This window comes from Panicum virgatum, chromosome 2N (assembly GCF_016808335.1).
Source record: "Panicum virgatum strain AP13 chromosome 2N, P.virgatum_v5, whole genome shotgun sequence".
In the NCBI taxonomy this organism is placed as follows: Eukaryota; Viridiplantae; Streptophyta; class Magnoliopsida; order Poales; family Poaceae; genus Panicum; species Panicum virgatum.
In genome coordinates, this window is record NC_053146.1 from 36005330 (window position 1) to 36018457 (window position 13128).

Genomic DNA, 13128 nt, shown 5'->3' on the forward strand with positions numbered 1-13128 from the left:
TTTTGATGATTTTGCTCTATCCACTAGCCTGAAAGTGAATTTTAGTAAATCATTTATGATTCTCACTAATGTTTCCGATGCTAGAATAGAATAGCTTGCTGCTATCTTGGGATGTCAAGTTGGATCATTGCCTTTCACCTACCTAGGACTTCCAATGGGTACAACCAAGCCAAGAATGGTAGATCTGACACTGATGATTGACAGAGTAGAGAGTAGACTTTCAGCTTGCTCTTCCCTTTTGTCTTACACAGGCAGATTACAAATGATCAATTCTGTCATTACACCAGTCACTACATATGCTATGTGCACAATCAAGCTTCCAGCAGGGGTAATAGAGAACATTGATAGAGCAAGAAAGCAATGCCTATGGAGATGTAATAGTCCTTCTAACAGAGTTAGGAATTTAGTTGCATGGCAGAAAGTCCAAAAACCTAAGACCAAAGGTGGTTTAGGTATTCTAAACCTTAAACTGCAGAATGATGCTCTACTGTTAAAACAGCTGCACAAGTATTATATGAAATCCAACATCCCATGGTGCAATCTTATTTGGTCGAAGTACTACCAGCACAGGATACCACATACCACAAGAGAGGTTGGATCCTTCTGGTGGAAAGATATTCTGAGGCTTAACACCATCTATAGAGGTATTGCTAGATGCACTATTGGTAATGGATCCACTGTAACATTTTGGGATGATCTCTGTACCAATGATATTCTCTCTTCCAAATATCCATGATTATATTCTTTTGCTAAGGATCAAAGCATATCAGTTCAGAAAATTATGCAGACAGAAGACACTACAGAAATTTTTACTCTTCCACTCTCTGAACAGGCCATGGATGAGCTAATGTCAATGCAGCATGACATTCAGTAAGTTAACTATGATGAAGGTTCTAATGATGTTTGGTCCTTCCTTTGGGGAAACAGCCAATACACATCAAGCAAGTTCTATAAACTAGCATTCAAACATCTACAGGTACCTAAGACCTTCAAATGGGTCTGGAAATCAAAGTGCACACCAAGACTGAAATTTTTTGCTTGGCTTATTCTGATGGACCGACTAAACACTAGAGACATGCTACGAAGGAGAAATTTCCATGTTCAGCCAAACACCTTTTGTGTGCTTTGCAATGACCAAGTGGTGGAAGATGTAAATCATCTCTTCTTTAAGTTTCCTTTCTCCACAGTATGCTGGTAGAAATTGGTTCACATGGGACACCAATCTGGATATTCATAATTGACTTGAGCAGGGACACAATGTCATGAATATGCCCTATTACATTGAAATCTTTATCATTATAGCCTGGGAACAATAGAACATCAGGAATGGAAGGATTTTTGAAGGGAGCCCAGTAAACATCCAGCTCTGGACCGTGAGGTTAAAGGCACAGATTATCCTCCAACTTCATAGGGTTAGTGAGGATCATAGATCAACAGTTGTACAATGGCTTAATACAATCATGTAACTAGACCCCCCTCCCCCATCTTCTAGTGCTTTGTAAGTATCTCTATAAATCTCTTGTAACACTCTCTTTTATTTATTAATATATATGCTGTAGGGAACTCCTCCACAGTTTCAGTTCAAAAAAAAAGAGAGTGGTATGTATACAACGTAACTCAATCTTACGCAAATAGGAAATCTTCATGTATTTCCACATACTATATGCATATGGGGGATATGCAGTTAATCATAAGTTAGGAGTGTGTAAGTCCACCTGACTCCAACACGAAGTTGGCAGTAGCAATTTACTAATAATGGTCCTGCTATGACTTAATGTCATACTTATAGATTCCAATTTATCCTTTTGGATATGTAACTAAACTTTTATTATACCAAACAATTGTCATTGTAGGTACAAAAGCTCAGTAGTATTCGGGATAATGCTCATAACAAGAGGCATTATCTACTAAATGCATGGCTATGTGTGGATCTTCCACACTTTAGATCATCTAACAGATGTATTTTTACAACCATGAAATGCCCGAACTGTCCATACATTCTTTATATCAGACCCATCCATATTCTTTTGAATATGATCAAGGAATCTAAGATAGTCAATCTGATTTAAAATAAGAGGGGTCTTAAAATCCTTTTCCCTATGGTACTTACCGTATCCAGTATGGATATAGTAAGTACCAAAAGAACTGCCATTAATTTTTGGAAAAAAATCCAAATCACTACCCTATACTATAAGCAAAGTTTGGATAATTCCTGAACTAAATTACTGTTTAGTTAACACCTTTGGTTTTGTTATCCGGTGCATTGTTCACCTTTTGACCCATCTAAATCTGGTTTTGCTGACTGTATGGTGGTTTTGGGAGCTAATAGTGCCACGTGGGATGCCAGCGTGGCAGATGGAATCAAAGCTCACTTAACCCCCTCTCCCTCTCGTGAATCGGCCCAGCCCAACCCATGAATTGATCGAAACTACAAGTGGGTCGTGGCTGAAATTAATAGAAGCTCGCTCAGCCGACAGAGCAGTGGGTTTGGGTCCGTATATCCCGCCGGCGCCGCCATCTCTCTGCCTCCACCTCCTTGTCCTGCCCCGGTGATGGCGAAGGAGCCGACAGGAATAGCGGCCTCCCAGTCGACCTTCCCCATCGCATCGTCGCCTGCCTCCTGCCATGGGCACGCACCTCTGTGCTCTCCACGCGCTGTCGCGGCCTCTGGCCCCTACCCCTCTCGTCCTCATCGTCACGCACTTCCTCCCCGTCGGCCCAAGCTAGGGATGTCGTCTCTACTCTCCATCATTAGTGATGATTTCTCCGCCACGCTTGCCATGCACATAGGCAGAAACAAAGAGATGAGGTGCAAGCAGGCTGCTTTGCGGGAGGCACTCAACGTAGCTGTGTTTGTGTGTTCAGTTGTTTTGTCTTGGCTGTGCAAGAATGTGTGATGTGTATGCATTGCTATATCATGTATTTCACTGATGCTTGTATATGAACCGACAAGAAGTTCAATAGTATGAATGTTCCAGTATACTTTGAAGCAATCTTAGAATTATTTTGGCAAAATGTTCTGAACATATCAAAGAAATGTCTGATTCCAGAAGATAGCAATGTCTGAATGACTGACAACTGAATCCACTTGGACTTCACAAAAGCTAGAGATGCGATAATTGTTTAACATAGAATTTTTCAAACTAACTATATCGATAAAAATATGTAAAGATCGGCATTTATTTGTTGGCAGTTGCTTTCTTCTTTGTAAGAGCAGGCTGCTTGAAAGTGGATGCTTTCTTCTTCTTCACTGTAGCTGAAGGTCCTTGCGAATGCATGTCATCTTGAAATCCTCTTGCCTTCCTTGACTTCTTTAGTGGCCTACTACTCTCTAAAACCTGCAATGTACAAAGCTTGATCAGTTTTCAGTAAATAAAATCCTGCACTCAACAAAGGTCAAGCATTACAGAAAGAAATCTTGCCTCTTTTCCTGCCTCATAAATCCTTCTCTTTGCATTAGATCTAGGCCCACATGTCCTAGTATTGTGACCTTCCTTGTGACATTTCCTACATCTGATATTTTATTCCTATCCTACTAACCTTTGTGGCCTTTTTTGCCTCACTAAGTTCCCTCCTCCTCTCCTTCCTGGGCCTGCCAGGCATCTTCACATATGCTGGAGGTTGTGGCTTGCGTTGGTCTATTGGCCGTTGATCCATTCCTTCCATGGGCATCATGCAGTGGTCATATATCTTGTTGTACTCCACCACTGAATAGCAATCTGCTATGTAGTTCTCAGCAGGCCTAGAGCTTAAAAACAATGCTGTTATGGCATGAGCACATGGTATACCAGCCAGGTGCCAATATCTGCAAGAACATGTTCTCTTCTCTATGTCTATTGTGTATCTTTTGTCCTTCTGTCTGATCTCAAATCCATTCTTTCCATTCCAAATTCCTGAGCAATTTTGTGCTAGATCAATGTACTTGTTCATCTTCTTGAGAATGTTTGGACAGATCTTTGATGTCCATCTAGTTGACTTGGTTCTATTTTGCTGGATCCTGACATAAACTTTGGTCCTGATTCCCTCAAGCATGGAAATGATTAGATGGGCCCTCAAACTACTATCCAATTGTTGAAACTTTCACACATATTGTTGTCTACACTATCATAGTTTGACCCAAGGTTGAACCAAGCTCTGCTCCAGTGCTTGGGGTTGGTGTTCATCATGTCCTTGGCACCAGCTGGAGTTAATTGGGCTAGCTTTGCTTTGCAAAAGTCGAAAAATGGCACACTTGATGCCTTTGCACACATCCAAAAGGGTTTCTGAAAGTCATCGTCCCTATGCTTCTTTCTCCAATTGGCATAAATGTGTCTTGTACACATTATGTGCTCAATTTGTGGGAATAATTCTGAAACAGCATTAAGAAGACCCTGCATTATTAAAAAGGTGTGATTAGTATATGTACATGAAGTTATGATATAGCAAATGTTATATAACATTGTGAAATATTATACCTTTTGCTGGTCAGATATTATAACCCAGTCCTTGCCACCTAATGGAATCTAAATATCCTTTTGTAAAAGTCCCAAGAACCAAGACCAAGAGTTCTCAGTTTCTTTCTCCACCACTGCCCATGCTATTGGATAAATCTGATTGTTGGCATCCCTTCCTAGAGCACAAATAAGCTCACCATTGCAAGCTCCCTTAAAGAAGCACCCATCAACTCTAATGACTCTCCTACATCCAGCTAGGAATCCCTTTTTGCAAGCATCAAAGCATACATAAAACCTTTGGAATACAGGGAACTCATAGTCAGGATCTAAATATACTGCACATGTGCTCCCAGGTTGCTTCTAAGAATTTCAGCTTGGTAACAAAATATCTTTGCATACTTTCCTTTGCATGACTCATATATCCTTCTCATGACAATAGCTTTTGCCCTCTTTATCTTGGACGAGGATACATCTACCCCATCTCAAGCAACACAGTCTCCTTGATATTTTGAAGCTTCCATGACGAGTTTGCCTCGATGATGTGCTCAAATTTATCAGCTATTCTTGGTCCTGTGACCAACCTATTGTCTTTCCTTTGTGGACAGTTGTGGACATCAAAGTTCAGCTAGGAGCTAGGCGCTAGGCGGAATCTAGGCGCTGACCCATTGCCTAGCGCCTAGTCGGGAGTACTCGGTCCGAGGCGCTCCTAGGCGTTTTCCTAGGCGTTTTATATATATACTAATATACATATATTATCTTCTAAAAGAAAAAATAAACAGCTGAATAGTGGGCTCAGATAGGTAAAAAGGCTGATTTAGGGAGATAGAAAGGCCCAAGACACAAACTGTCCAGTCCATAGAAAGGCCCAAGAGAGAGGCAACCTGTCCAAACCCTATCCATCTCCCAACTCCCGCATCCTTCGTGAGGCTCGTCTCCAGCCTCAGCCGCCGCCACCGCCGATTCCTCTCCCGCTCCCTCTCCCTCTCCGACATCTCTCTCTCTCCTCTGCTGGGCGCCCGCGCCTGCGCCTGCGCCAACAGCTGCCCGTGCAAGCCCCTACCGCCGCCCGCAGCTCCTCCCCCCCACCCCCACCCCCCCACCGGCGAGCTCCGCCAGGCGCTCCTCCACCCCCACTGGCTCCGCCGACGAGCTGCCGCCGCCTAGAAGAGCGACTACGGCCAAATCGACGCGGCAGGGCTTCGACTAGCGCCTAATCGCGCCTAGGCGCCGCGGAATCGCCGCCTAGCCGAACCATGGTGGACATTGTGGAAGGTCTTCACCTTGAACTTGCTATTATCTTTTGACGCAAATATTAACCAAGGGCAGCCATTCCATGAACATCTTGCTCTGATTCAAGTAGCCTCATCCTTTGGAAAAACCAAGTGCCTCCTAGTTGCCAACCCATATTTGATCAAAGCCTTCTTAAACTGATCTCTTCCACTGAAAATCATACCAAGTGAAAAACTTGGAATGGTTGCTTCAGTGTCAAATCTGCCAAATCTGCTCCTTCTTCTTATTGCTTCACCCCGATCGTCATTCTCGTAATTGTACTCTTCACTACTGTCTATGACTGGAGGTTCATCATCATCTTGCAAAGTTTGTGCTTCTTCTAAAATTTCTTGTAGTAGAAGATCAGAAAATCCATAATCTGTAGCATTACCTGCTGGATTTTCCCTCTGCCTCCTTGCATTCATTTTGAACTAGTTGGCCTCTTCATCTTAATCTGAAGTATCATCAAATTCCTCCTCCTCATCAGATGCGCACTCTTCTTCCTCCATGTATTCTTCATCTTCGCTTTCTGTTCCACCTTCTCCATCTTTATCATTTTCAGAAGGAGGGGGGGTAAAAGGACAATCTCTTCACAATGTCCCTTCTAGTCTGATCTTGGACAGTCCTTCCTTGACTCCCTCCCTGAACCTCTCTTTCATCACCTCCATTAAGTCTAAATGTCTCCACATATATTTGTGCCACTCCACCCTCTGATATGCAATCAGACATGTAGAGGCAGGCTTTATCATCTTCAAGCCTCATTAATCCATTATTTATCTCATCTCCACAGAATAACTAGTGAAATTCAACATTATCTTCATCAGTTAGTGCAACATAATCACACAAAAACCCTCTTAGTTCTGGCAAGGATACCTTATCCCTCTCTATGTGCGATACCTCAACTCCCCCACCAACATAGTCCAAAACACTGCCATCAAAATCAAACGTTCCCCCAAATGAAACCTAACAGCAATGAAATCTCGCGGGTCCATGTCCCCTGGCAGAATTGAGGAATTCATGATATAAAATGTATATCACTAAGAATCGGAGAAAAACCACACAATTTTCAATCTTAAAAAAACTATAAACCAATTACGACCTGCTAACTGCAACTGGACTGCTATGACAACCAATTTAATCAAAGATCATTCCCAAAAGTTTTATCAGGTACAAACCCCAAAAACCATGGACATTAGTAGAAATCAGATAAAATTAGAACCTTAATTAATGAACTAATGGTGACGTCTATTACTCGTACTCATTTGGATCTAATGGAAAACACCTAATTCCCACCTAATATACATGGTCCATCACAATGTCTACTGTACATAGGGAAAAAGGGGGCAGTGCAGGATAGGGGGACACACCTGCTTCAAGTAATGGTCGCCGATCAAGTTGTGTGGCCTGCGATCATCACCTTGCTCAATCCTTCGGGAGGTCTCGAGGAAGAGACGTGAGGGAAATAGAGACGGCGAGGAACACGATGGAGAGTCGTGAGAGAGATGACCTGGGCTGACTCAGGAGAGGGTTTAAGTGGGCTTTGATTCCATCTGCTATCCTGGCATCCCATGTGGCGCTATTAGCCCCCAAAACTACCGTACAGTCAGCAAAACAGGTTTAAGATGGGTCAAAAGGTGAACAGTGCACCGGATTACAAAACCAGAGGGGTTAAGTAAAAAGTAATTTAGTTCAAGGGGTTATCCAAACTTTGCTTATAGTACAGGGTAGTGATTTGGATTTTTTCCTTAATTTTTCACGCATTCCTTTGGATGGCCAAGTTGATCATTCCAAATCTCGAATGGATCAACCGTGTGAAAAATTCTTATACGCAACATGTTGTCTGGGAAGGGTTGTATGCATAATAGAACCAAAATGAGTCCTACATCATTTCTTATATGCCATATCCAATATTGTCTTCTTGTGTTTCCATATGAAAACACATTTATAATAGAATTGACAATCTGATCCACCCTTTACTGCAAAACTTAAAATGCTAATTTATAAAAAAAAAATATTAATTCCATGAAGAGAGTAGTTTGCAGAACATATCTAACACAAGAGCCAAGACAAAATGAATGGGAACTGAAGACAGATTGATGACTATGATGCAAAAATGAATTAGCAGGCAGGAACTTACAAGACTGTCTGAAAGTTTTGCTGGAAAGATGTCCTTAGGATCAGCACCTGTGTCGAGGTCAGAGCCAGTAGAGGTTGAGGGCTTCACAGCACACTGTCAATAACTCGAGTGTGTTCAATGGAGCATCTCAGAAAGAAATTCAGAAACGTGAACTCACATTTGAGCACTCATATATGAACAAAATTATTTCCATCTCAGAACAAAATCATATTGTGTATCTGAACTCCAAATCGGTACTCATACATAAACAAATAAAGTCGTCAATCCATTTTTAAAAGGACATAAAGCTTAGTTATCTGAATAGGTATTCCCCCACTAACACCCTGTCAGGAAATCAAATAGTTGTAGTAAATTGCTTGGTTCTGGAGACAATCAACAGCAGAACAGAAAGGTATGCATGAAAATTCATGAAATATGAACTCATGAATTTACTATAACATTCAGGTTCTGATGTAATTGATATTTTAGCTTCATGCTACTTTGAACCCAAATCCGGATAAACCACTGACAGCTGTAGACTGTGGTGAGATCGACATAATTACAAATGCTAGTATATTACATGGGTAATTTACCACGGTGTAGCATCAATGAAGGTCTAGTAAATTACAAGAACTATATACTATGCATCCTGTTAATTAACTGTAAGAGCAATAAAGTATTCAAAAATTTATTTGGTACCTAAAATCCGTGCGACCTAGTGCATGAAGGTTATATGTTCCACAAAGCCTTCATTCTACATCTGAAAAACCAGACTAGTTCAAGGATCTACAAAGCCTGAGTGATTTTTTGGACAAATTTACCGTAAGAGAACTGTGATTTTTATGTAGCTGGAAAAACACAGTATTAAATTATAATGCATTTGCAAGAGTGAAAGGACACTGAAGGCATGGTGATCTGAACAAACAAAATATTTTTCCATAGCATCTATAGGGGAATCATGAACCTCAAAGGTTTATGGCTGGATGTAGCTATTTGCGGCAGCTTACCGTAGGATCCTGCCGCCTCTACGGGGATGGTGATTGACGGGGCCACCAGTACGAAATACGGCCACTGCAACGCAGCAGTGATGCCCCAGGTGGATGGATGCCGCCAGCCGACACAGGGGAACAGATTCGAGGTCACCATTGAGACTGGAAGGTGGTCGCATCCGCAAGGACCTTTCCTGATGGCGATTGAAGGCAAGGACTCTCCGCTCCGATCTGCACCCAAAAAATTAAATTGGGAATGAATTAATCAAGATCAAATGAGTAGACACGGGATCTTCTCTCAATCATATCTGGAATTGTGCCAAGGCATACTGCTCCGTACGGTAGCCTCCACTCAATTTGGAGCCAGCTGCAAAAGGGGATCTGGGGGTTTTCGAGGTGAACACATGAGCAGAATAGTAGCAGGATGAGGAGAGTGTAGCAGGGAGCTACCAGACTTGCTGCCCTCCTCCAATCCACTCGAGATCCAGCCATGAGTTTGGCTGATGAAGCACCGCCATACCGCCATGCGCGAGGGGAGACGGATCAGCACACGAGAACTAGGGGAGCTGTGGACGCCACAAGAACCACTTGTGGAGGGGACAACGATGGCCAAGGTGGAGCCGTGGCGCCGCACCCAGAAAGAGCTCTGCGGGTCAGAGGAGAATCTCCTGAGGGCGACGGCGATGGGATGACGGTGTCGCGGAGCGGCGTCAGGAGGAGTGAACGCCGTTGGAGGAGGAGAGCGGCTTCGAGAGGAGGGTGTGGCGTCAGGAACGAGAGGAGCAAGCGCCGTCGGGAACAGAAACCGATCTGCTGGGTGCTGGCGAGCGGCGACCTGTGTGTGGGTGGGTGGGGTAGAACCGCCAAGAGGTGAGGCGCGATGCAGACAAAAACAGCGAAAGAATGAACCGGCTGCCCCGGGCGTCGAGCGCGCGGGTCGGGATGGGGCGCTGGCTGCCTCGGGTATGGATAATACATAGGTGTTAAATAGACCTACTATATATATAATTTCAGACTTTCGGATCGAAGAGCTCGAAACATAAACGAGACTCGAAGAAAAAGATGGAGGGGCGTACTACAATCACCTCGTTGCACCCGGATGGAGAACCCAAGTCTCCCAAGGGAGTTAAGATGAATGTGGTGAATCAGTGCGGATGTTATGTTAGGGAGAACATCCCCATTATCTTCAAGCACTGGAAGAAAACCAAAAGCACTGGTAATGATGCTGACATCGTCCCTGAAATAGAGAAGTAAATGCTATGGACAGATGTCAAACAACACTTTGTTTTCCAGTGGACAAAGAAGAAATCTTTAAGAATTGGATCATGAAGAAGATGGCTATTTCTTTCCAAACGTTCAAGAAAAACTTGAACAAAGACTACATAAAGAAGGGCCACGTGCCATTCGAGAAACACTTCAAGAAGCAACGTCCTTTTTAGGATGCATTTGTGTAGTACAAACTGTCCGAGACCAACGAGAAAAGGACAGCACAAGCCAAAGAGAACACGAGAAAAAAGAAACACTTTCATCATCTCGGGCAAGGAGGTTATTCGACGGCGATCTCGAAATGGCAGAAAATGGAAGACAACCTCACTGCAAGGAGAATCATACCAGCGATTTTCAACTGGTCGCAGCGAGCAAAATATTTCTTCTACGCTCATGGAAGCTCCCTAAACTCGGAAGATGGCTCTCTTATCACCAGCGACGCCATAAGAGAAGCGGCCAACAGGCTGGATGAGGCACTAACGGTCGTGTCCGAAGGCAATTTCAAGCCGGACAGAGAGAAAGATGAGCTGGCACTCTCAGGACACCGGAACACACAAGACATGTGCGAGGTATGGGTGTAGTTCCATGAAAGCATGGCTTCAGTGCTGACATTGAGACCTATCGAAACTGATCCAGAAAGAAGGATGAACAGAAAGATAAGATGCGTGCCCTGGAACGAATGATAGCTTCGATTGAAGGTGTAATGGCGGCTAGCAGCCCAACACACCAACAAGAAGCCAGATCAGCCGCCAATTTGGAGAGCAGCCCCGGCTCGCAACGCCGTAGTAGCGTCGCTTCCACGGAGCACCCAGCCGGAGGTCAACCCAGAGTGGTTGCGGACGAGCCAGAAACATTACCCGGTGGATGACATCACCGTGAGGACCCCTTGCGAGCTTCTATATCAGCAAAGGAAAAAGATCAAACTCATCGCGCACGGCATTGCTGAAGTGCCTGTTCAAGGTGGGATAATTCATGGCATGCCAATTTCAGAAGGATATGATAGGGTCATGGTCGATCAAGTCGAGCCAGGATGGGAAGACCTCGACCTTGAGATCCCTGGAGGCGATGGAGAAGAGGAACTCAGACACGCTGTCCACACATGGATCTGTTGGAATAAGCGGTACATACGATTTGCGTCATCGGAATGGCCCGGATTACATTTCGCCGATACACCAACTCTCGGCTCCGAGCCCACAAATTCACCGGCTGCTCAAAGAGGTCCCACTCCGGCTCCAGAAAGGACTCCCACTCTGGCACGAGAAAGGAGTCCCACTCCGGCTCTAAGATCACCACCGGCACCACAAAGGAGTCCCAGTCTGGCTCCAAGATCAGCACCGGCAGCAGAAAAGAGTCCCAGTACAGCTCCCGATGATGCAAGGGACTCAAGTGCCAACTCAGGGCCTTGGGTCCCACCGTCACCGCCTCTAAAGGCGAAGAAGGAGAGCGCGAAGTCTTGGGTCCCACCGTCACCGCCTCTGAAGGCGAGGAAGACCACAAAGGCCCTGCCGCCTCCTAAGAAGAGGAACACCCCCAAGAAGAAGAAAGAAAAGCCTCCAGCACCGAAGTTAGCATACAAAATGACTTAGAAGGAATTGGAGAAAAGTGTGCGCAAGCAGGTCAGAGATCATTTCGCGCCAAAAAAAGCCTCCACCGGTGCATCAATGGTCAGAGACAGATAAGAAATACTTCAGATCTTTACTCCAACCGAAGTACAGGGCACCCCTATCAGACTACGACCGCCAGATCACAAAGTCCTGGGAGAAGAAAAATAACTGTCGGCGCAACCAAGTTCCCCAGCTCGGACAATAGTCCAAGCAATTGATACCCCCGCTGAAAGTGATTTTCGAAAAAGATGCAGCTACTGCTCAATTTGTGCTGGAAAGCGGACTCACAAAAGCTCAGCTCCAAGGGGCAGAAATCGAGGTTCACCCAGGGGCAAACAAAAAACCTTTCAAGTTGGGCGGAACCTCTTATGTGGGATGAGTTGATTCCGTAGCTACCGACTAGGATGCATGAGTTGCATGCATGGTACCTGAAAGCAAGTGCAACGAAGGATGTAATGTTCCATGCTCAAGTACAAAATAGGCATTTCAATCGGGGGATGGATGACATATGGATTGAATTTGAAAGGCTTTATGATCTGTACCATCAAGACGCCTTAGACAAGTCTCTCCTCAGTGTATTTTGTATGTAAGTGTACTTCCTACCATTTGTATATAGTACTCTAGCTCTACTAATTATGTGTTTTCTCATCCTCTTCCTTCTTTTTTAATCGTGTAGGATGAAGGTTCAAGAATGCCAGAAAAAGATACTATCACGTCGGCTTCATAGACCCATATAATATACATGAGGAGAGTGTCAGAAAATATCCTCATCGGACCGAGAACAACATACTCAGGGCCTTGCATAAGCAGAATACTTGTCAATACATTCTGTTACTGTCCAACTTCGAGTGAGTTCTTTATCTTTTTTCTTGACTTGACTATATATATGTATATATATATATCCAACATTTCTTATACATATATGTGTATGAAACAGATTCCACTGGATCCTTCTTATTATCGAGATCGATAAATGCCGAGTTCGGGTGTACGACTCCTTGAGGAAGGCAACATATTATTACCAAGACCTCATAAACATCATGCAAAGGGCATGGGCTCGCTTCATCAAAAAAACATAAAGGAATCACGTCAACACTAACTTTCTGGTACGAATACATATCGCACATCTACTGTCGTTTATTTAATCAACATATTGGTTTCATAACCCATATATATATATATGTATATATAGATTATGAGACAACAACCACTACGTATGTGAGTACATGATGGATTTTTGCTGCCGCAGCTCGATGTCACGACATGAATTCAATGTACATAGAACAACATTACTAACAATTGCTTGCATTTAGTTCCATCTAGGTATTAATTCAAAATATTGGTGTTTGCACTTGACAGATTACTACTATGGCGGATGACCTCATCCAACTGGAAAGAATCAAAGCAATTCAAGAATCAATCTGTGGATTCCTCCTAGATGAGGTCATAAA

General features: G+C 43.8%; 1 protein-coding gene across 12 annotated transcripts; it reads right to left on the bottom strand.

The window, feature by feature from the left end:
* Positions 1 to 3524: 3524 nt before the first annotated feature.
* On the bottom strand, positions 3525 to 9651 carry LOC120660300. 12 transcript variants are annotated; one of them, XR_005669516.1, is made up of 7 exons: positions 9258 to 9600; positions 9138 to 9188; positions 8826 to 9038; positions 7840 to 7932; positions 7070 to 7260; positions 4455 to 6699; positions 3525 to 4370 (listed from the first exon to the last, which is right to left on the bottom strand). XR_005669516.1 is itself a non-coding variant. In XM_039938767.1 (4 exons), the coding sequence occupies exons 1-4, from the start codon at positions 9297 to 9299 to the stop codon at positions 7898 to 7900; spliced, it is 363 nt and encodes a 120-aa protein (XP_039794701.1). In that variant the 5' UTR covers positions 9300 to 9651; the 3' UTR covers positions 7821 to 7897. The 12 variants fall into 12 exon arrangements, 2 of the variants coding, with proteins under 2 accessions (XP_039794701.1, XP_039794702.1); XR_005669514.1 differs by lacking the exon at positions 9138 to 9188 and having other exon boundaries at positions 4455 to 6497; positions 6576 to 6699; positions 7070 to 7932; positions 9258 to 9606; XR_005669511.1 differs by having other exon boundaries at positions 7070 to 7932; positions 9258 to 9603.
* Positions 9652 to 13128: the final 3477 nt, after the last annotated feature.